The sequence below is a fragment of the Mustela lutreola genome, chromosome 11, assembly GCF_030435805.1.
Source record: "Mustela lutreola isolate mMusLut2 chromosome 11, mMusLut2.pri, whole genome shotgun sequence".
Lineage (NCBI taxonomy): Eukaryota > Metazoa > Chordata > Mammalia > Carnivora > Mustelidae > Mustela > Mustela lutreola.
Genome location: NC_081300.1, coordinates 93896009 through 93917549, shown reverse-complemented (window position 1 = coordinate 93917549; position 21541 = coordinate 93896009). Strand labels below are relative to the sequence as shown.

The window sequence follows — 21541 nt, the reverse complement described above, 5'->3', positions numbered from 1 at the left end:
TCTGTGACCTTAATTTTTAGAGAATGAATCTTTGATGGAAGTAGCAAGGGAGGTTAAGAATTTAGCTTTGCTTTTGTCCCAAATGACTAGTTCTACCGCCATCTAGTGGATAAGCCACCTTCACAAATACAGGTAATAAAGATTTTAGTACAACGAGAAACTCTTGTTTCTGTTTGCTCTCACTTCCATCCCCTTCTCCCTGAATATGCCTCTGCTCACTTGATCCCGTAGGAAACAAGGTCAGAGTTTCCCGAAGATGGCAGCTGACTTTAGAAGGCATTACACCACCCTCTCCCCTGCCAGAAGTGCTCCCCCACCATGGCGGCCCGTCTAACTTTAAGTATTCTTGGTAACCAAGGACTGGAGGAAGATTAAACGAAAGCATCTGGCATGATACTGGTACCCAGTAGGTGCTCAATGCACGGCTGTTCCCTTGCAGAAGGGAAGCCAGGCACATCAGCTGTGGCTTTTCATCGGTTCACTTGGGGCACCTACTAGAGCTAAACCCTGTGGGAGCTCAAGCCTGAGCTTTCTTCTGCCCTCAGAGACTCGGAGGCTGGCAGGGCCATCATGACCCAAAGTCAGACTGCCAGAGAAAGGGCCCCGCGGCTGGACAGCCGGAGGAGGCACCTCAGAGAAAGCAGGCTTTGAACGTGGTCCTAAAGCATCAGCTGCCACCCTTGCAGGGATGGTTGGGGGGTGCCTGTGCGTCAGGCTATGCAGCACAGCCCTTCACAGAAATGAGTCCATGATCCCCTTAGTCCCCTTGACAGCAGCTAAGCTGTCCTACTGTGCGCTGAAAAAAATGGAGGCTCGGAGAGATCAAGGCATTTGCCCAAGGTCACACAGCAGAGAGACAGTAGAGTCTGAATTTTGACCCAGACTCCTAACCTACTTGCAGGTTCATTTTAAAAATTGAAAGGATTTGAACAAAACCACTGGACATTTGGCCTCCAAAAAGAGTGACAAACAGCTGAGGGTCTTTGTTGCTGGTAGGTTAAGAGGTTCTAGATTGAGAGGATGGGCCCTTTGCTGAAATATAAGTGTGTTACCCAGAAGAGGAACAAGTTAACCCCCCCAGCTAAGAACTCCTCGTTCTCCCGGCTCAAGCTTCCAAATTCAGGGAGCCGAGTGACACCAGGAGAAGCACTAGCAGGGACCCCAGGCCAGAGGGCCGTCCTACCGAGCAGGGCCAATCCCTGTCCTGCCTTGAGCTCCCCTTGTCATTCTTCACTTTTCTGCTCCTCAGTTTCCCCATTTATAAAACACGGATAATAATCATACCTACTTATAGGCCAATTGGGTGGATTTGGTGAGAAAAAGAACATTGAGTATGGTGCCTGGTACAGAGTAGCAGCCCCATGCAATTCATGAGACAAATATTGAGCGCCTCCTGTTTGCTGGACCCTCCACTCACCACCAGGAGCACAATGTGAAGCAAAACACACTGTCGCTGCCTGCCTTTCTGTGAAACTCCGTATATGGGAACTTTATTTGTTTTATAATGGACTTGGCTTTGAATCGGGCTCTGGTGCTCCCTGGCTGGGCCACCCTGAGTGGCTGGTTCTGCCTCTCAGCCTGTTTCTTGGTCTGGAAAAGCACACCTACCTCCTGGGACCTCAGAGAGGAGTAACCGTGGTGCAGATTCTAGAAGGCCCTCTGGGTGTCTAGCACCTAGTATGTGCTCAGTAAACAGTCCCTGCAGCTATGCTGGTGTTGAATTCCCACCATCACCCCGTGCCAAGAAGGAAGACCTTCCCCAGGCCCTCTGTCCGTCCTTCAGCCAGAAGACCCCCCGGAGCAGCCGGTCCTGGCAGTGGATGGAAGAGCGGGTGGGCGGACACATGGCTCACGGCTGTGTGGACGGGCCCCACACCCCATCTGCTCTCGAAAAGTTAAGATTAAAGGATCAGAGTTAGTCTCTCTGCCGCCGTCAGTAGCCCGAGCCTCCCGCCCATGCAGGCGCCCAGAGCCTGGGCCCAGATGGGAGAAGGCTTCTGTCTCCAAGATATTTTGGAGGGGCGCACGCATACTTCTGCATATATGTGTTTCTAAACAGCCTCTCGGACAGCCTTCGCGGCTCCAGCTTTCCTAAAAAAGCTCTGAATGCCACTTTCCTTCAGATGGACACAGTGGGAGGAATGAGACAGCTTTTCCTAGCTCCCCGGCTCCCCCCCCCCACCAAAAACCCCATAGACGCTTTCTGAAGAAACACCACAGCATCAGCTAGCGGTGGGAGAGGGAATAGACGAAGTGCCTCCGTGAAGCCCGGTGTGGTATTAAAATATTACAAGTCTGCTGGCAATATTCTCTAAGGGGTTAGATCCAATGTAACCAAAATGAATTAGTCATTTTATTAAGCAGTTTATGCATAAAGAGCAGGTTGATGACTGTAGGACAAAGGCCCTCCGCTTCCTGACAGTGTCCCCCTCCCTGCGCTCCCGTCGGGACCTGCCACCTCGGATGGCTCGCGTCTGATCTCCCGTGTCTGCCATCGTGCTCGATTAATCCAAAAGATTTGTTGTAGTCAAACATTTCTGATTTGGGATTCTCCCTGTTTGGGGCTTTTTCGTCCAGGTTGGATCCAAGGCCCTTGGCTTCCCACTGCCACTGCCCTCATCCAGGTATCGACTGTGTGTCTGTCGCAGGAGTGAAGTGAGGGATTCTGCGCCCAACTCTGGGCAGCTGTGGGTCTTGGCTGAAAGGTTCGCAGGAAGTGCTGAGCCTGGCAGAACCTGGGCTCCCTGCTCCAGACAAGGAGATGCGGGGATGTTTGGTCACTTCTCCTGACACCAGGATAGGAGGCTTGCCAAACACCAAAGTGGGGACATGGGTCACTTTGAAGATTGGGGGCTTGGTGGGACCCAGCACTTCCCCTTATGGGGTCACCTGGCACGGGAAACAGCTTCAGTGTACCTGGCACAGCAGTGAAACTTTGAACACATTGCATGCCGGGTGTCACCTCCTTCCTTCTAGATAAACTTCAGTCCGGTGCTAGAGCATCTTAAACACCTATAGAATACCTGTGCATCTCCCTTTTTAGCCAAGGGAGAGCCAGCCTTGGGATCCCAGTCTTAGGTAACAAGAGAGTCTAACTAGAATTTAATAACATCAGTTTTCACCCAGTGTGGAGCTTGAACTCACAACCCTGAGATCCAGAGCTGCATGCTTTCCCGACCAAGCCAGACAGGTGCCCCCTCTTTGTGTTTATTTTTATGGTTTTAGGCACCTTCTATTTATGATATAGGATCCCAATGATCTATTTACGATAATTTAAAATATTTTTAGTTAAAAAAACTGAGTCATATAAGGACAAATGTCATGTTGGTAATCCTTTAGGGGCAGGTGGATTCAGCAGAAGTTGTGAAGTACGTATGTCAATGTCTGGCGTTTGGGCTGTACTGGGTTCAGATTCAGCTCTGCCTTGTTCTGGGTTGGTGGCCTTGAACAAATGGCTTCCCTTTGCTAGGGAACTTTTGGCCCAAGACACTGGGTGGAGGTCATATCTACCCCAGAACCTAGCTCCCCAGATGTGGGTGCCCCACCTGCTTCAGGATCGATGGTAGCTGGGGTTTTGGAAACAAAGACCAGAAACTAGTGGTTGGAGGGTCAGAACCTGCTCTGAACCCAGCTTCCACCCTCGGCGGCAGCACCCAGAGCAGCCTGCAGGAAGGGAGGGAGGCTGGCACTGGAAGTCCCCGGACATTGCCAGTCTCTGTCAGCCCCACATCCTCATCTCTAAAATGGGTCAGTTGTTGTGAAGATTAAGCTAAGTTGTGTTTCTGGGACAATACCTGGGGCGGGGGGTGGGCAACTGGTCACAAGGGTCCACCACCCTCTCTTGGTCCGGTGGGGGCTGTTTCTCCTGGTGGTGATTCCTGTGTCTAGATTATTCTCTCTCTCCCCGCTGCTGGCTCCCTCATCTTCAAGGCTCTGTTCAAATGTTACCTCCTTCAAGAAGCTTTCCCTGCTCCATTAGCAGCATTCCCCCCACCAAGCATGTCAGGCCTCTCTCTGCCTGGACCCTGCCTTCTTTTTCTTCTCTGTCCCCTTACTGCCACTGGTTTATTTGTCCTTTATCCCTTTATCCATCTTTCTTTCTAGAGTGTCAACCCCAGGAAGACAGAAATTCCCTCTTATCTATTGCTCTATCTCCGGGGCCCAGAAACCTCCCTGGCACACAGCAGGTGCTCAGAAAATATTTGGCAACTGAACTAATGGTGTCTGACACATAGTAGATGCTCAGTAAAAATGTACTGGTGAATAGTGACTGCATTAGTGACTATTCACTTCCTATTGCTGTTATAACCAATGACCGCAGACTTAGAAGCTTATCACAATCCACATTTATTGAGCACCTACTATGTGAAATGCCAGGGCAGGGCCCCAAGGGGAAAGGGAAGACTGAGAAATGAAAGCAAGACGCTCCCCACTTCCCTGTGGCTGTCAGGTTCTCTGAAAGACCTCTTCCAAACATTTTAAAGATCTGTTGTCACTTTTCTCTCTTTCAGTTTGTGTTTGTAAGAGTGGCCAGACCAGTGACATTTAGCTGATGGATCGAATAATGCTGTTGGACAAGGGAAGGGGGAAAGCCTTGAATTTGCCAGCCCCCAAGGCTGAGCATTTTACCTCTGTGTGATTTGGCAAATCTTCCAGTCGTCTGGGTACTAGTCATTTTTTTCCTCCGTAACTCAGCCCCTGGCAGCTTAGCTCAGGCTCCGTGGATTTCTCCCAGATAGGGGAGGTGGGAAGAAATGAGTTTCTCACACACTGTAAAACCCAAGAATTCCCACTATGCACCAGTGCGGAGGAAATAAAGGGTAAAAAAATACCCGGGGTAGTAAGAGACCATCGTTGCTGTGTATTTTCCAGAGCAGGGACCCTATTCGACCCACGGCCCAATGCCTCAGTAGATCTGGAGGATAAAAATGCAATAGAGTGAGAACCAGGTCCCGACACTTTCTCTTACACAATGGGCTTGTTCCCTGGATGCCAGGTAACATGGTGCAGCAGGAGAGAAGTAGATTAGACTTTAAGTGAGGACTTTCTTCCTATGGGACTTGGAGTCTTGGCAATGCCTCAGTCCTGCCTCTCTCACAGTTGATATTCAGTCAGTTACCACATGTTATGGTTTGAATTATGTGCCCCAGAAAGATACGTGGAGGTCCTAACCTCTGGTACCCTCTTTTAGAAAAATGGTCTTTATAGATGTAATCAACTTAGGAAGAGGTCATCAGGTAGACCCTAATTCAGTATGCTGGGGTTCTTATAAGAAGAGGAGAGAGACACAGAGGAGAAAGTCTTGTGAAAACAGAGCCAAGACCAAGAAACAATGGCCAAGGAACGCCAAGGATTGCCAGGAGCCGGGATAAAGGTGTGGAGCACTGGGGGAGAGCAGACTTTGGACCTGTGTCCTCCAGACCATTTTCTGGAGCTGCCTACCAACTAGGTTGTTGGAAACCATGAAAATTTATTCTCTCAGTTCTGGAGGCATCCAAAGCTGCCAAAAATCAAAGTGTTGACAGGATCACTCGGTTCCTTCAGGAGTTGCTGAGGGAGAACCGGTTCCAGTCCCCTGTCTACCTCTGGTGGTGGCCGGCTATCCTTGGTGGCAGATGCATCACTTGAGTCTCTGCCTCTGTCTTCTCTGGGACTTCTCTGTGTGTCTCTCTGTGCTGTCTCCTCTTCTTAAAAGGACACCAGTCATTAGTCAACCCCAATCCAGATGACCTCACCTTAACTTGATTCCTTCTGCAAAGACCCTGTTTCTAAATAAGGTCAAGTTCCAAAGTTCTGGATGGACATGAATTTCGGGGAACACTACTCAACCTAGGACACCACACCCCATCAGTTCTTCCTGTCTACCTCTGAGCACTCTCTCCACTTCTGCCGCCTCCCTCATCACGGCATCACTGCTCTGACGGTCCTGGTAGCTTCCCCTCGGGCTCCCTCTACAGCTCGTTTCTCACACAGCAGCTCAGACAAGACTGAAAAAGGCGAAATAGAACTGGTCACTCCCTCCCCACTGCCCTTAGGGTAAACCCAATCCCCCCCCCCAATACCTGACTGGGATGACCGTCACACAGAGACAAGAGCTCAACAAATTTATGCTGAGCGAAGCCTGTACGTGGACCCCTAGGTCCCCCTTTGAGCTCCGCCCACTCCAGACTCCTCCCTGGAAAGTGCCAGCACCACACCACGGGTTTCACATCCATAGACTCTGATTCTAGCAGCAGCTCTGCAGGAGAGGCCCCATGGCTACCCCCATTTTACAGATGGGAAAACTAAGAGTCCAAGAGGAGAAAAAGTAGTCACATGTTGGTTTTGGTCCTATGGAAGCAGGCAGATACCAGAACAGCGTTAGATAGGCAAGAGGTTTTTTGCGGGGGGCGGGGGGGGGGGGGGACGCTGTGTAGGATGGAGAGGGAGAGGAGGAGGTGCCGAGAGCCTTTAGACGGCAAAGTGGTCTGAACCTGGGGGTGAGGGGAAGAAGCTTGGCGGGAAGACCCTCGGACTGCAGTGCAGCTCCGGGCAGGTCTCGACTGGGCTGACAGGCAGCGCCAAAGAAGATGTACCAGTTAGCTCAGGCTGCTCTGACCAGACCACAGACCAGGTGGCCTAAGCAACAGACATTTATTTCTTACAGTTCTGGAGGTTGAAAGTCCAAGATCAAGGTGCCAGCAGCCTGGTTTCTGGTGAGAACTCTCTTCCCAGCTTGCAGGTGGCTGCCTTTGCTGACTTCACAGCAAAGCTGCCTTTCCTCTGTTCACGTGCAGAGAGAGTTCTGCCGTCTTCCTGTTCATATAAGGGCACTTGGTCCTATAGGATTCAAGCCCTTTTCTCCAGATGTGGCTGGATCAGGGGGTTAGGGTTCTACTACATGGATTTGGAGAGACACAGTTCAGTCCATGATACAAGGTTTGCCCATCCCAGCATCATCAGGAGCAGACTCACTCTGCACCCCCTGTCATGCTTGGTTAGGCTGGGAGCAGCCCCAGGCAGGTGTGGCCTGAGCTGACACTATAGTAGATCAGAAGAGTCTCCATGGCTGCCACAAGTCTTCATAATAAGCGGAAGGGCAACACTCAGAGTCTGCTGGGTGCCAGGCACCGTTACGGGGCTCGGCATCTCCTGGGAGCCCCGCACAGCCCAGACACAGTAGGTCTGCTGTCCCCATTTTATCACTGGGGAAACTGAGACACACAAAACCTAAGCAGCTGTCTCTGGAGATGTCACAGCAGGAAACACTCTCCGTGTCCCAGCCTGGCCCCCTCCCGCTTTGTCTCAGGGTGGCTTAGGAATTCACAACATTCGTACTTCTTGGGTCAGGCTAGCCTGTGAAGTTGTCTAATATAAACTTTCTGCCACACATCCCAGCTCTAGGGATACTCCACAGCCAAAAGCACTCACTTTGACAGGACCCCGCCCCTATTTGATTGACATCCAGGGTTAATATACTTGTAATAGGAATTTAAGTGGAGAGCCCAGAGAGGTCTGGTGCTCTGTCCGAGGCCGCACAGCAGGCCAATGGCAAGGCCAAGAACAGAACCATCAGTCTAATGCTCCTAGCCTAATAGTAAAAAATTCCCATGCCCTGCCTCAAGGCAGCTTGGCCTACTGCAAAGAATCACCTGGTACCCTGAGTTCAAGTCCCACCTCTGCCACTTTTGAGCTAGGTGACCTTGAGCACATGATATCTCTTCTCTGGGCCTTCATTTTCTTGTCCAGAAAATGGGGAATAGCAACATCTTCCTTACTGGGCCTCACCTTGGGGACATGACTTCACCCTACTGCTTATGCCTCAGTTCCCCCATCTGTAAAATGGGAACACAACAGCACATATCTCTTAGTGCTGTGGTGAAGATCGTGGGAATTGTAATTCGTGTCACGTGCTTTCGTTGTTATATTTCAGTCACAGTCTGACTTTGGCTGAGTCATCAGAATATCCCCCTGCCACTTTCTCCCTCAAATCGGGGAACTAGGAAGGAAGTGTGGGAAGAAGAGGCCCAAGAGCCTGTCTTGGTCCTTCCACCAACTCACTGGTGGACTTCGGGGAAGTCACAGGATCCCACTTTAACCCCTCTGTGCACTGGGGAACCTTTTGGTCCCTCCCCAATATGACTTTCCACTCTAGAATTTTTGGGCCCCAGAGGAGATTCAAAACAGGATTGTTGGATTCTGGATCTCCTGGGGATTGATGAGAATATATGAGGCCATCCCTGGTCCCGAGACTCCACAGAGCATCACCAAGCAGACAGCTGGCCTCCAGATCACCTCAAGACCGGGCTTGCTGCCTCCCCTCATGTAATAGCAGCCTTAGCCCCCTTCCCGAGCCCAGCTAGGCACCTAGCACTGTGCAGATCTCCGTTTTTCTCTCATCCAGACATCATAAACACACCCTACACACGTAGCCCCATTTTACAGATGAGAGAATGGAGGCTCTGGGAGGTTAATTAACTGTCCAGAGTTATTAGCCAGTTTGGAGCCAGACCTGGCACCAGCAGCCCTTGGAACATATTGCTTCTGTTGGTATCTTTGTTTATCTTCCCAGTAATAATTCTTGGGAATTAGGAACTGTTGTAGTTCTCCCACTGTATTAGAGGGAAAATGAGGTTCATGGCTCTTTGGAAGGAGGATTTGGATCCAGAGCTGGGCTTCCGCTTCTGTGAGCTTAACCACTATGTTCTACCCTGTAGCAGCAAATGAAGGTGAAAAGCAGGAGCCTTAGAATCGCTGAGCCTCTATTAAGCAGGGATCCGGCCAACCCTGCTCCTCCAGCCTCTCCAGGGGCCCGCCTCAGGGCAGCTCCCCCTGGACAGAGGGCACAAGGCAGCAAGGAGTGGCCCACAGGGCCTCCGAGCAGAGTGAAGGAGGGAAGCGTCAATCCCTGATGGCTGGAAATGGGGTGGATGACACCCTTTATCACCCAAGTGTAATCGTTTGGCTTAGACGGGCTCGTGGCCAGCCCGCCCCCAAGCCATGAGCTAGATCTTTTCCACCTCCTTGGAACCAGAGTGAGCCCTCTGTGGCCCGCTCGGAGCTGCACCCTCCCGTGTTTATCTAACTTCCCTGACCCTGGCAAGTGCTCACGGCCTTTCTCTTCTTTCTGAAAAACCAGGACACAATAGGAAGCGTTTCCTTGAACTTATTAAAAAATCCAGACTTGTAAATTAATTTGTCCGTGTTGTACAAAGGCAGTGCAGATGGACTCATTAGCATGCACACAACAAATAATTATAGATGAATTTTTAGCTGGCCTGCCTAATGCGCTTGCTGGGTTAATTATGTCAATGTATAATTACATCAGCCCGGGGAGACATAATGGCATACCCCGCTGAGCAGGCCCTGCCTAATGACGGGGCGTGGGGGGAGTGCTGACAGGGGAAAGAAGGCAGCGTTCTCGCGCACCTGCTTACCTCGGCACAAACGCCCATTGTCAGAGCCTCCCGCCACCTAAACAAACAGACAGGAGGAGAGGGATAAAATGCAGAGGCGACCTTGTTCCAGCCAGACCTGAAGGCTCCTGTGTGTAGGCACTGCCCCATTTCTTCCCTCAGCAGATGTTTGTTGGGTCAGATTGTGTGTTGGACTTCATTCACCCACTAGGGGTCCAGTGGGGAGTGAAAACAGACGCAGTCCCAGCCCTGCCTTGTGGAGTTGGCAGTCCAGTGGGTGTTAATTAGGTAGACTTGCAAATCAGTGAAAATTGTAAGTACAGTGAGTGCTCTAACGGAAAGGTGCGGGGAGCTGGGAGAGCTCAGGTGGAGGAATGACTGGCTGGTCAAGGCAGGCTTCCTGGAAGAAGTGGCATTTGAGTTGCAATATGGAAGGTGATTAAGCATTAACTAGCTGAAAGAGGTTAAAGGAGAAGGCAGGGTGTTCCTGGCAGTGGCTCTTGCCCAGACAAAGGCTCCGGGGTAGGAAGGTACATTTGAGGAACTAAGAGAAAGCCACTGTGACTGGAGCTCAGAAAGGCAGGAATAGCCAAAGCTTCTGTTTATTCCAAGGTGACCAAATGCCAGGCACTGTGTTGAAATCTTTGTGTGTGGATGCTCATCCCAGCCCTGCGAGGTCGGTGCTTTTATGGGGAGGCACAGAGAGGTAGACTTGTTTGCCAGAGTCGCATTGCAGTCCTGAAAAGCAAGTATAGATTAGACCAGTGACCAGGATCCACACTGGAAATGCCTCTGCCCCCAACAGAGAGCAGTCACCAAGTGGATGGTGGCAGGAGGCTCCAGGAAAGGGACCAGCAAGAAAGAGGGCTCTGGTGCTTTTGAAAGGACTGTGGACCAGACGCAGGCCCCTTGGTCTGGAGCAAGGAGGCCCTGGCTCTCCTGGGCCCCCATGAACACCCACCTGGTCTGCTTGGGTGGAAATGTCCACACCTCTGGGACAGGAAGCCTTTGTGGCATCTGAGAAAGAGACCCAGACTTGAACCTCACCTCCACCCTTTAGCAAGTCAACTGGCTTCTCTGAGCTGGTTTCCTGAATCCACACCAGCCTCCGGGGCATGCTGGGAGCATCAGGGGAACCCATTCCCGTGAACAGCTTTGTAACCTAGAAGAAGCCACACCAAGCTCTGGCATTATCCAGGTGTTCTTAGTACCTGCCCACGGTGGGCAGCTGGGGAAAGTCACCTGAAGAACTGCTGGGGTCTAGATCTGAAGGAAGAGGAAGTGCCTACTAGATGGGGGGTGGGGGGAACGACAGAATTCCATACGGAAGGACCTACGGATGCCTCATCTTTTTTTTTTTTTTTTTTTTTTTTTTAGATTTTATTTATTTGACAGATAGAGACCACAAGTAGGCAGAGAGGCAGGCAGAGAGAGGGGGGGGAAGCAGGCTCCCTGCCGAGCAGAGAGCCCGATGCGGGGCTCGATCCCAGGACCCTGAGATCATGACCTGAGCCGAAGCGGCCGCTTAAGCAACTGAGCCACCCAGTCACCCCCCCAAGTATGGCCAATTAAATAATGGCTTCTGTAGGGGTGAAAAGCTGGACGTAAGACACTTTCCAACTTCTCAATAGCTAAAAGATGAGGCATCTGTGTGGCTCAGTGGGTTAAAGCCTCTGCCTTCGGCTCAGGTCATGATCCCAGGGTCTGGGATCGAGCCCCGCATCAAGCTCCCTGCTCAGCGGGGAGTCTCCTTCCCCCTCTCCTTTTCCCTGCCCCTTCCCCTGCTTATGTGCGCTCGCTCTCAAATAAATGTTTTCTTAAAAGATAGAACTTGCATATAACAAATGATGGTGTGTTGGTCCAGGTCCATTGAAAGGCACCCCACGGATTAGATAAAGAGCTAGATAGATCGTATTGAGGAAGTGCAGGAGAAGAAAAATAGGGAGCGAGGCAGAGGAGGCCTCAGAGGAGGGAAGGGCGGGGACCTGGGTGGAAGCATCCGGTTGGTTTGGTCTTGACCATCTGTCCGCGCTGGGCAGGCCTTGGAGGAGTCGCTGGCCGTCAGTGCAGTCCTGTATCCCTCAGGAGTCTGTCCCCTCCCCGCCAGCTACCTGCACGCCAGGGGAAGGCTGGTTGTAGGAGCGGGGTCCTTGCGTACTGACACCTCCCGGGGTTGGTGTACAAGGCACGGTCTCATGGCCACCACAGATGGCACCGTAGAATCCAGAAAATGCAGTTACTGTGACAATTATTGTTATTACTATTCCCAGGTGGGCAAGATACCCACACCCATGGGGCTGGCACACGCTCCCCTGAGCAGGTACCTGAAAAAGGCTACTCCCTCACAGAGCAGAAATTCCACATTGCTCTCCTAAGCCATCGGAGCAACTCCAGAAGGCTCTCGTGGATGGTCCCCTCCACTCCCTGTAGGGGAACCCACCAGGCCCTACAGCCTCAGCCTGGGCAGCCCTCAGGGCTCCCCCACACCCACTCCTGGGCTCTTCTCTCTGTGTATGCAGACCCTGTGCCTGTGTTTGAAGCGACACGCAGCCTAGACGACAGACTGCAGCCCCCCAGCTTCGACTCTACTGGGCAGCCGCGGCGAGACCTCCACACTTCGTGGAAGAGGCACCCCGAGCTCCTGGGCCCCAAAGGTACTGATAAGGCCTTCATGGGATGTCCCTAATAAACAAATGGGCTGTGGATCTTCAGCAGCTTGGCTTGGCCATCTTTGGAGGGATGGGGGTAGGGACACCTAGGAGCTTGACTTTATCATTTTCCATGTAGGGTGGGTTATGGTACACCACTGCTGAAACAAGCCAATCCCAAATCGCAGAAGCATAATATATTTAAAGGGTGGCAGGTTGGAGGGGACACTCCATGTGGTCACTCACACACCCAAGCTGTGGAGATCCTGCCGTCTTCAACACATGACAGTGACTGTTACAACCAGCCAACGGGAAGAGAAAGACTGCAGAGGATCATACCGAGGTTTATGGGTCCAGGCTCAGACGTGGCACACAGCACCTCCAGCCACATCCCGGTGACCCAAACTCCGTCATGGGGCCCCGCCCAGCTGCAGGGGAACCAGGAAGGGCAGGCTGACTGTGTGCCCCCACAGGGGAGGGAAACAGGATGTGGGGAACACAGCACTGTCCCGGCATCTAGCGAGGCAAGTCAAGAAACTGGGAGAGCTAAAAATAGAGTTCAGATATACATATATGATGATTAAAAATGTTTAAAAGCAGGAGAATGATGAACAGAAGCGAGCATAGTGGTTACCCATGGCAGGTGAAGGAGGAGGTCTCTGGGGAGGCACAAATGCAGCCCTGAAAGCTCTTGGTGACCATCTGAGTCTTGGGTGTTGGTTGAGCTTCAAGCCAGACACTGTCATAGGCACTGGCGACATAGCCGGGAACAAATAAGGCCCAAATCCCTGCCCTTGTGGCTCTGACCTTCTAGAATGTAAGGCTGACTGTCAACCAATAAATGTTAAATATACAGTACTTCCGGTGTAAGAAATGTTTTGGGGGACAAATGAAGCAGAGAGAAGGGGACGAGACTAAGGAATAAATGAGGAGAATTTACCTCAAAGTTCAGCAAATTTACCTTTTTTTTTTTTTTCTTTTTTTTGTAAAGGGCCAGGGAGTACATACTTCAGGCTTTGCAGGCCACATATTTTCTGTCACAACTACTCAACTGTGTGGAAAAAAAGCCGTAGAACTTGGGGAAATGAGTGGGTGTGGCTGTGTTCCAATAAAACTTGATAGGCAAAACAGGAGGGGAGGTGGGCCAGATTTGGCCCAAGAGCTGTCATTGCAGACCCCTGGTCTACCTCCTAGAGTCGTGGAGATCATGGGCTGAGGCCCACCAAGTCAGTCTGACTGCTCCGGCGCGCTCGCCATCTCACAGCCCCTCCCTTCCTTCCAGTGCCAGTGAGCACCTACTGTATGCCTGGTCCTTGGCAGGGTCCTCTGGGGAAGATTAATGGTGACTAAAATGCAGCACTTTGCCGGCTCTGTTCCTGTACTCAGAATGCCTTTCCAGCCTCCCTGACAAACCAGCTCATACAGCGATGGCTCTGTGTGGCCTCAGAGGTCCCTCTAGGGTTTGAATTTCCCTCTATTAGAATAATGACGCTTGTGGGAACTGCCTCTTGAGAGCATTTACTCTGTGCCATGTGCCTGTCACACGGTTTCCCACTGTCTCCTCCTGTTAACTTTCTGGGGTGTCACTGGCCCCGTTTGACAAACGGGGTAACAGTCTTAGAGGCAGCAAGCAGTCAAGCGGGGATTCAAACCAAGGGCTCTTGACTTGGCCCTGGGCTGTGTTTCTCCATGAGAACACTTGTTGCTGTGCCTCACGATGGTCAAACCCTATTTGTTCGCTGCTGTGTCCTCAGCCCCTGGAACGTCCCATGTATGTGTGTGTGTGTGTGTTTGTGAACAAGCCAGGGCCTGAAAACTGTTGGGCCCTCAAGGGACCCACTCTGCAAACTGCCCAGCTCTGCACTCACCAGAGGAGCCTAAAACCAGGACAGAGCTTAAAGGAGTCCGTCGGACCCAAGGCCAGAAGCCCAGATTTGGGGATTCTTGGGACACCCTTGATGGCCGGTCCCTGAGCACCCTTTGTCCCCATGATAAATTGAGTGCCCGGGGCACACACACACTGATTCCCTGAAGGAGAATCCCACGGGCCTGCGAAGCGAGACCTGATATGGGCCCTGTACAGGCGTTCCTGCAGGTGCAGTGGGCTGTGACCGAGCCTCTGAGTGTGCGCCATCAGCTGTGGGGAGGGGAAGTTAAACCCACAGCAACCCCATGGCCCAGCACTTTCACTCCTAGGTGTCTACTCCAGAGAACTGAGAACAGGTGCTCAAACACATGTACACACATGTTTGCAATAGCCCTATTCACAGCTGCCGAAGGTGGAAACAAGCCAGATGTCTATCGGCAGATGAATGGGAAAACAAAATGTGGCCTGTCCATGAAATGGAATATTAGTGAATCATAAAAATGAGTGATGGTCTGATCCATGCTACAACCTGGATGAACCTCGAAAACATTTTGCTAAGTAAAAGAAGCCGGACGCGGAAGGACATATATTATGTGTGATTCCGGTGATAAGAAATATCCAGGATATGCAAGTCCCCAGAGACAGAAAGCAGATTGGTGATTGCCAAGGGTGGGGGGAGAGGAAAAGGAGTGACTGCTTAGTGGGGACGGGCTTCCTTTTGATGACATTCTGGAATTAGTGCTCACGGTTGCACAATACGTGAATGTACTAAATGTCACTGAATTGTATACTTTTACGTGTATTTTACCATGACCCTTAAAAAAGTAAAAAGGCCGAGGAGGCAGGAACAGGTGCAAGAGGGTAGAGGAAGCTTCAGGGCGTGCTGGCTGGGGCTGGCACACTGGAACTGGACATTCATTCACACACGCCCTCCAAGGGCAACAACCCAGTTGACCATGGTGATGGCAGGTCTCTCCAGCTGCACTCTCTCCATCACCTGAGTTTGGAAAACTGAGTCCCAGCCCTCCCAGACCCTCCGATTTGCAGAACACAGCTCTGGCTGCTGTGCCACTTCCAGCGATGGGTGGTTTTCCCTCTTTTTTTCCCTCCAGAGCAGAGAGAGGGGACGTCTCCGGCGGGGCCCACGCTGACTGAGGGGAGCCGCCTCCCGGGCATTCCCAGCAAAGCCCTCCTGACAGAAACTTTGCTGCAGAGAAATGAGGCGGAGAAACAAAAGTGAGTGGGGAGGAGCAGGTGGGCCCCCCACCTGGCTGGGAGGTGGGACCGTCAGGGAATCCAGATGTAGGTTGGAGGTAGAGATGCAGGCCTGGCCCATTTCAGCAGCTCAACAGCCAGCCCTGGGCAGCTCACATCACCTGTCTGAGCTTCAGTTTCCCCTGCTGGAAAGTGAGGCTAATGGTGGTGTATTAGTCAGGATTCCCCAGAGGGGGAAAGAAAAGAAAGAAATTTTTCTATTTTAATTAAGACATGTGTTTTAAAGACTTAGTTCACGCTGGTGGGACTGAAAAGTCTGAATCGGTAGAGGCAGCCAGCAGGCTGCAAACTGTCAGGCAGGAGTCAGTGCTGCAATCTTGAGAAGAATTTCTTCTTCCTTAGTTTTATTCTTAAGCTCTGCAACTGATTAGACAAGGCCCACCCACATTATTGAGATTATTCTCCTTTACTTAATGTCAGCTGACTGTAGATGTTAGCCCTAACTACAGAATACCTTCACAGCAACCCCAAGATTAGTGTGTGGTTGAATAACTGGGTACTGTAGCCTGATCAGGTGGACAGGTGCTATCAACTCCTAGTCTGCTGTGAGAGTGAATGCATGTGCTTAGCCCGGCACTCACTTGGAGAAGTGTGTCAAGTAAATGGTTGCCCTTACAGTTGTTGTGAGAATAATAATACCTGAATACCTGCTTGTTATAAATCTGGATCCTTGGGGCATTTCTAGACCAGCTTCATGGTGGTCATTACATGTATCCTTTTGCTCACTTACTTCATCATGTGTTTGTCCCATGTATTTATGGAGCCACCTGCTGTGTGCCAAGCACTGTCCTAGGGACACAGCAGTGAACAAAGAGACAAACCTCCTACTCTCCTGGAGTTTACTTTCTCATGAGGAAGACACAAATAAACCAGATAAATAAATGGTCTGCTACATGATGATAAGGGTTGTGAAGGAAAATAAAGGGGGGGAGGGGATGAGATTGAAGCCAAAGTTTTAAATAGTGTATGAGGGGAGGCCTCACTGAGGAGGTGAGCAAAGCCCTACGAAGGTGAGGGAGGGGAACTTACAGATATTTAGGGGAAGGGTGTTACACACAGAGGGGACAGCCAGTGCAAAGGCCCGGAGGTAGAAACATGCCTGGTGCATTTGACCAGCAAGGAGGTGGTGTGATTGGAGGAATGTAAGAGAGGGGAAGGGACAGGATATAGGACCAGAGGTAAAGGGGCTCCTTCCCTAGGGTCTCTGAGCCAGACAACATAAGGCCCAGGCTTTGTATAAACCCTCCCCCAGGTCAGCTGCGGCCCCTCTGTCTCTGCTGAAACACGTGCGTCACACCAAAACTCTTGGCTGCAGTGGGCTGGGTGACTATCCCAAACAACTGACCCAGAAATGGGAAAAAATGCCTCCCTGGGTACAGGAATAGTAAGTAATGGTACTGAGGGAGAACCAGCATCACGCTGGAGATTTTCACAGCACCCATGGAGGCAAAGACCATCAGGAACCTTATTTTACAGATGAGGAAATTGATGCCCGGAGAGACAAAGTCACTGACTAATACAGGTCCACACAGTTAGCAAAAAGCAAGGCAGCCAAGTGCCTGAAGGTCATGTTTAAGGACCGAGTAACAAGGCAGTGGTACATGTGATTACAGAGAGCAGGTGAGAGGAATAGGAAGCCAGGAGGGCTGACTCGGGGACCCAGGCAAGGCCCATGCACATGGGCGTGTGCAGAGCCAGTGTGAACAGGCCCGGTCTCTCCGCAGGGGCCTTCAAGAAGTACAAATCACTTTGGCAGCCAGACTGGGGGAGGCAGAGGAAAAGATCAAAGTCCTACATTCAGGTATGTATCTGGCACACATTCCCTGGCCCCGTGCAGCTCCCCAGCCCAGTAGGACCAGGAAGGGGCGTGGGAGGGGACAGTCAGTGACACTATAAACTCAGGCTCAGGTATTTTGGAATCAGGAAGGCAATGGGGGGGTTTGAGGAGGAAGGGGATAGTTCAGCATTACCCAGTGGGGGTCTGAGCCCAGTCTCCAGAGGCCACATTGCTGTGGAGAGAGGGTTTGAGAAATAGAATTAAATCAGGAGTAACACAGTGCCTGCAGGGGCCAGACTCACAACCAAGCCAGCCAAGTTAGGGAAGGCACTAGGGCAGGGTGGGGTCTGAGGCAAACTGGACCACTTGGGCCTTGGCTAAAGAGATGGCCACTGTGAGCACCAGCCAGGCATGGCCATATGACCCAGTGTCACCAAGCCTTCGATTTTCTTGGAGAAATCAGAAATCTGGAATTTTATAAGAAATTTCTCATTTATTGTAATATACACATATCTGTTGATTTCATTGCTCCTCTCTGTCCCCCTCACTTGCCAGTCTGGACCTTGGGATAGGTGAGCTCATGGACGGATGGCCCCACCCAGGTCCTGAAGTAACCTGTGGGACAGCTTATACCCAAGGCCATGGGACAGAACACCCCTACTGCTTACATGGGTCCTCTAAGCTTCATAGACCCCTAGAAGATCATCCTGTCCACCCTCCAACCAGCTTGAAGCCCCTCCATGGGCAGGAAACTCTACCTGTCACTGGTTCTAACCAAAAGAAAGGTCTTCCCTTACCACCTTGAACCTCATTCTGCCTTCTGAGCCCTGCAGAAGGAATGGGGTCCTGGGGAATGTGGGGGGGCACTTCACCCTGGCTTTTTAATTTTTCCCAGCGTTAAAGGCCACACAGACAGAGCTGCTGGAACTGCGGCGAAAATATGATGAGGAGGCAGCATCCAAGTAAGTGAAAACCCTGCTGAGGCGTGTCTTCTCTCTCTGGCCCTCCCAGACATCCCTCCTCCCTCCTATCTTACCAGATGTGTCTCTTCCCTCTGACCTTCTCAAATATGCCTCCTCCCTCCAACACCCCCATGCCTGCCTCCACCCTCGGGCCCTCTCAAATATTCCTTCCTGACTCCTCCCTCTAACTCACTGCCTGAAACACCTATTTCATTAAGCACCCCGTGCTCCCTAGCCCCGTAGGCACACAGCTGCTCACTGGTCATTTGCTGTGCCATTCATGTGCCAGACTATAAATGACGTTCTGGGTCGTGGCTGAGCAGGTTTGCTGAGTGGGGTCCTTCACCTTACCCCAAATTCCTAGAACTGTCTCCACCACAACTCCACAGTCCAACCCTCAGGGGCTGAGTGTCAATTCACTTAAATTACTCTGGACTCAACATGGCTTTAAGACATCATTTAAAAAAAAAAAAAAAAAGACATCATTTATTCCACAGACACTTATTAAACACCTACTGTTTACCCAGTGCTGTGCTGGTCCCTGGAAGAAATGCTAGAACATGATGCTGTCCTCAGTTGAGGAGAAGAGACAGACAATAACTGATAATGTACAGAGATAAATGCATTCCTTCACAGATTACTATTGAGCACTTACTGTATGCTTGGCACTGTTCTGGGTGCCTGGTGAATGCTGAGAAAGGAAGAACCAAGAGCAGCAAGAGAGAATCACAGGGAGGGTTGGGTCCTATTATCCAGCATAGTCACAGAGGGCTTACCTGAGGAGATGACCTTCAGAATGAGAAGGAGATAGCCACGTGGAGAATGCCAGGTCAGGTGCTCTGAGCAGGGGGGAACAGCTTGCATGAAAGAAGGCCCCAACATACCTAAAGCACACGCACAGCTTCTAGTCACCAAATGCTCCCCGCAGGCCTCCTGTGGCCCCCCCCAACCCCATGCTCAGCAGAGGGGCGACCGAGGTGGATACGGCCTGTCCTGGCCCCCTTAGTGCTGGGACCGTGGGGGTTGGGGGGGCAGCAAATAAACAAAGGAGCACCACGGAGATAGCTGAGGGAGGCCTCCTCGGAGGACACTTTGGAGCTGGCTTTTAAAGCTCAGGGTCCTGTCCTCTTGAGGAAGGGCATTCCAGGCAGAAGGCACAGCAGGGACAAAGGCTGGGAGGCGTAGCTCTGTCCCCACCTGGGGTTGCGGCAGGCCAGGTTGCCCGGAAGAGGTGTTGTGCTGAGGCCCCCGTCCCATTTCCAGACATACTGGGCTCTTTAGTGCCCAGCCCCGTTTCTCTCCAGCAGGAAGTGTAGACGGCAGCCTCCTTGACCTCCTGTGGCGGGCCTTTAGTTTCAGGCAGGGGCTGGGGTTATCGGGGTAGGGGCCCAGGGGCTGCCAGAAGCCCTTCTCAGGATCTTCTCTTTCTGTCTCAGGGCAGATGAAGTCGGCCTGATCATGACCAACTTGGAGAAAGCTAATCAGGTGAGAAGATGTATGCTAATACTCACTCTGCCCAGGGTTGGGGGCTCGGGCTGGGGTGGGGGAGGGACTGAACCCAGTTGATATCTGTTGATATCAGTGCCGTGTGCCATGCTGAGTGCTAGGGCCAGGAGGTGCCCGGACCCTGAGCTCCCAGAGGGAGGAGGAAAGGATGCTGACGGGACACTCAGAAATAGGGTGACGAGAAAGCAGCAGCGGGGAGGGACGCCTGACCCAGACTCAAGGGTCAGAGACATCATGGAGAAAGGGCGTGATGCTGAGATCTGATGAACAAATTGAAAACGGATGCCCGGATAGCATTCCAGGCCAGGGAACAGCCTGGGCGAAGGCCAGGAGGCCACCTACAGAGAACAGCAGTGCCTTCCCTGGTGGCTGTACAGGAGGCCTCTCCAACGGGAGGAAGGCGGCAAAGCAGTGACTGGTGAGCCTAGAGTGCAGGCCTAGCTGGGACATGGGTCTCTCCCAAGCAGACCAAGTAAGGAACCGTATTCCCCAGAGCCTGTGGTGGTGACAGGGGACAAACCCCTGCTGCTTCTTTCCCTCCCTCCCCACCACCAGGTCTCCTGCAGCCTTCTCCCTTGACCCCAGCCCCACCAGCCAAGCACTGGGCAGACCCCAAACTTCATTGGGTTCCCCATCTTCTAGTCCGAGCCCAGGTCCTGGAAAGTCTATGAGACTCTGCGAGTCCCCGTTTTCACATATGTGAATGGGGTCCCGCACCCTGCCTTCTGGCCTCAGACCTGTTGCCGTCTGGTGGGCAAAGCTGGCAAGAGCCTGAATGGAGGTGAAATGTAGCCATGGGCTCCGGTCTGGAGTCTCTACCCGCACCCGGCTCCCAGCAAACCCAGCAGCCAGGGTCATGGCCAAGCAGTGTGACAGCAAGTGGGTCACATTGGTCACAAGTGGGTCATTGCTCTGGAGGAACACACTTAGCAGTCCAGGAGCCGTTCTCTGGAGGAAGGGCATTCCGGGCAGAAGGCACCGCAGGAGCAAAGGCCCAGAGGCATGGCTGTGTGGGCATAAGGGCAGGACCCTCCCACCTGCAGAGAAACATAGAAAGGGGTAGCATTTTCAGGGTAATTTTTTGAATACATAATCCATTTACATAGTTCAAAACACAGAAAAGTTTATACTTGGGGAGCTCCCATCTCCTTCCCCAACTCGGCTTGCCAGTTCCCCTCCCTTTGGCAGCCTCTCTGGTTTCTAGGGTCTCCTTGTAGAGCTCCAACCACAAGCTCATGAATATGGATTTTTACCCCTTTTAAAAGAAAAAACTATAACATACTGTACCCACCCTCCTGAACCTTCTTTTTTCCATGTGTGTATCTTAGAACTCGTTCCGTGTCTGTATAGAAATAGTTTATTCATGGCCGTTCGTATTGCCCTACAGGGCCGCACTGCCATGTAACCGGGCGGGGGGGGGGGGGGGCATTCTGTGAAGGGGCAGAGAGGAACTATGCCCAGCTCTGTAGGTCTCTGTCACAGCTTATCCGCTTTCCCGTACGTGAAAGCATAGACTGTATGCAAGCGAATGGATGTGGCTGTGTTCCAGAAAAACCTGGTACACAAACCAGGCATCCGGCTGCAGTTTGTCCGCCCGTGGTCTAACCAGTCCCTAACTGGTGAAGACCATGGTATTTCCAGCCACATACCATCATCGTCAGTCCCTCGGGGAACACCCTGGCACAGACACTATTTCAGACCTGCATGAGCCAATAAATAGGATAAATTCTGAGAAGTGGAACTACTGGGCGGAGGATCTGTGCATTTTTATCTGACAGATGTGACCAAACTGCTCAGTTTACCCTCCCTGCAGCTAGTTGAAGAGAGGGCCTGTTCCCCTGCAGCCTCGCTAGTACCATGTGTCACCCAACTTTTGGATCTTCACCAGTTTAATAGGCTTGAGGAAAGAGATCTTAGAGCAGTTTGAACAGGAAACAATTTTTTTAATGTTCATCTTCTCTGAGTATAAAAGTAAAACCTCGTTATAGAAAGTATGGAGAAGAAAATAAATGTCATCGTATGAGGGTTTCTTTAATCTGTGTTAAGACTATCCAAAATGTGAACAAGAGGATTCTGGAGCAGAGCAGATCAGTATTGCTATTTACATAGTA

General features: G+C 51.6%; 1 protein-coding gene across 6 annotated transcripts in view; it reads left to right on the top strand.

The window, feature by feature from the left end:
- CUX2 (cut like homeobox 2) overlaps positions 1-21541 on the top strand; it is a 325354-nt gene that overhangs the window by 274179 nt on the left and 29634 nt on the right. For all 6 annotated transcript variants that reach the window (XM_059139080.1, XM_059139079.1, XM_059139078.1 and 3 more), the window contains 5 exons: positions 11915-12049; positions 15023-15146; positions 16910-16986; positions 17858-17924; positions 19361-19409. In XM_059139080.1, the coding sequence (XP_058995063.1) occupies positions 11915-12049; positions 15023-15146; positions 16910-16986; positions 17858-17924; positions 19361-19409 (452 nt within the window). The remainder of the gene's footprint in view (positions 1-11914; positions 12050-15022; positions 15147-16909; positions 16987-17857; positions 17925-19360; positions 19410-21541) is intronic.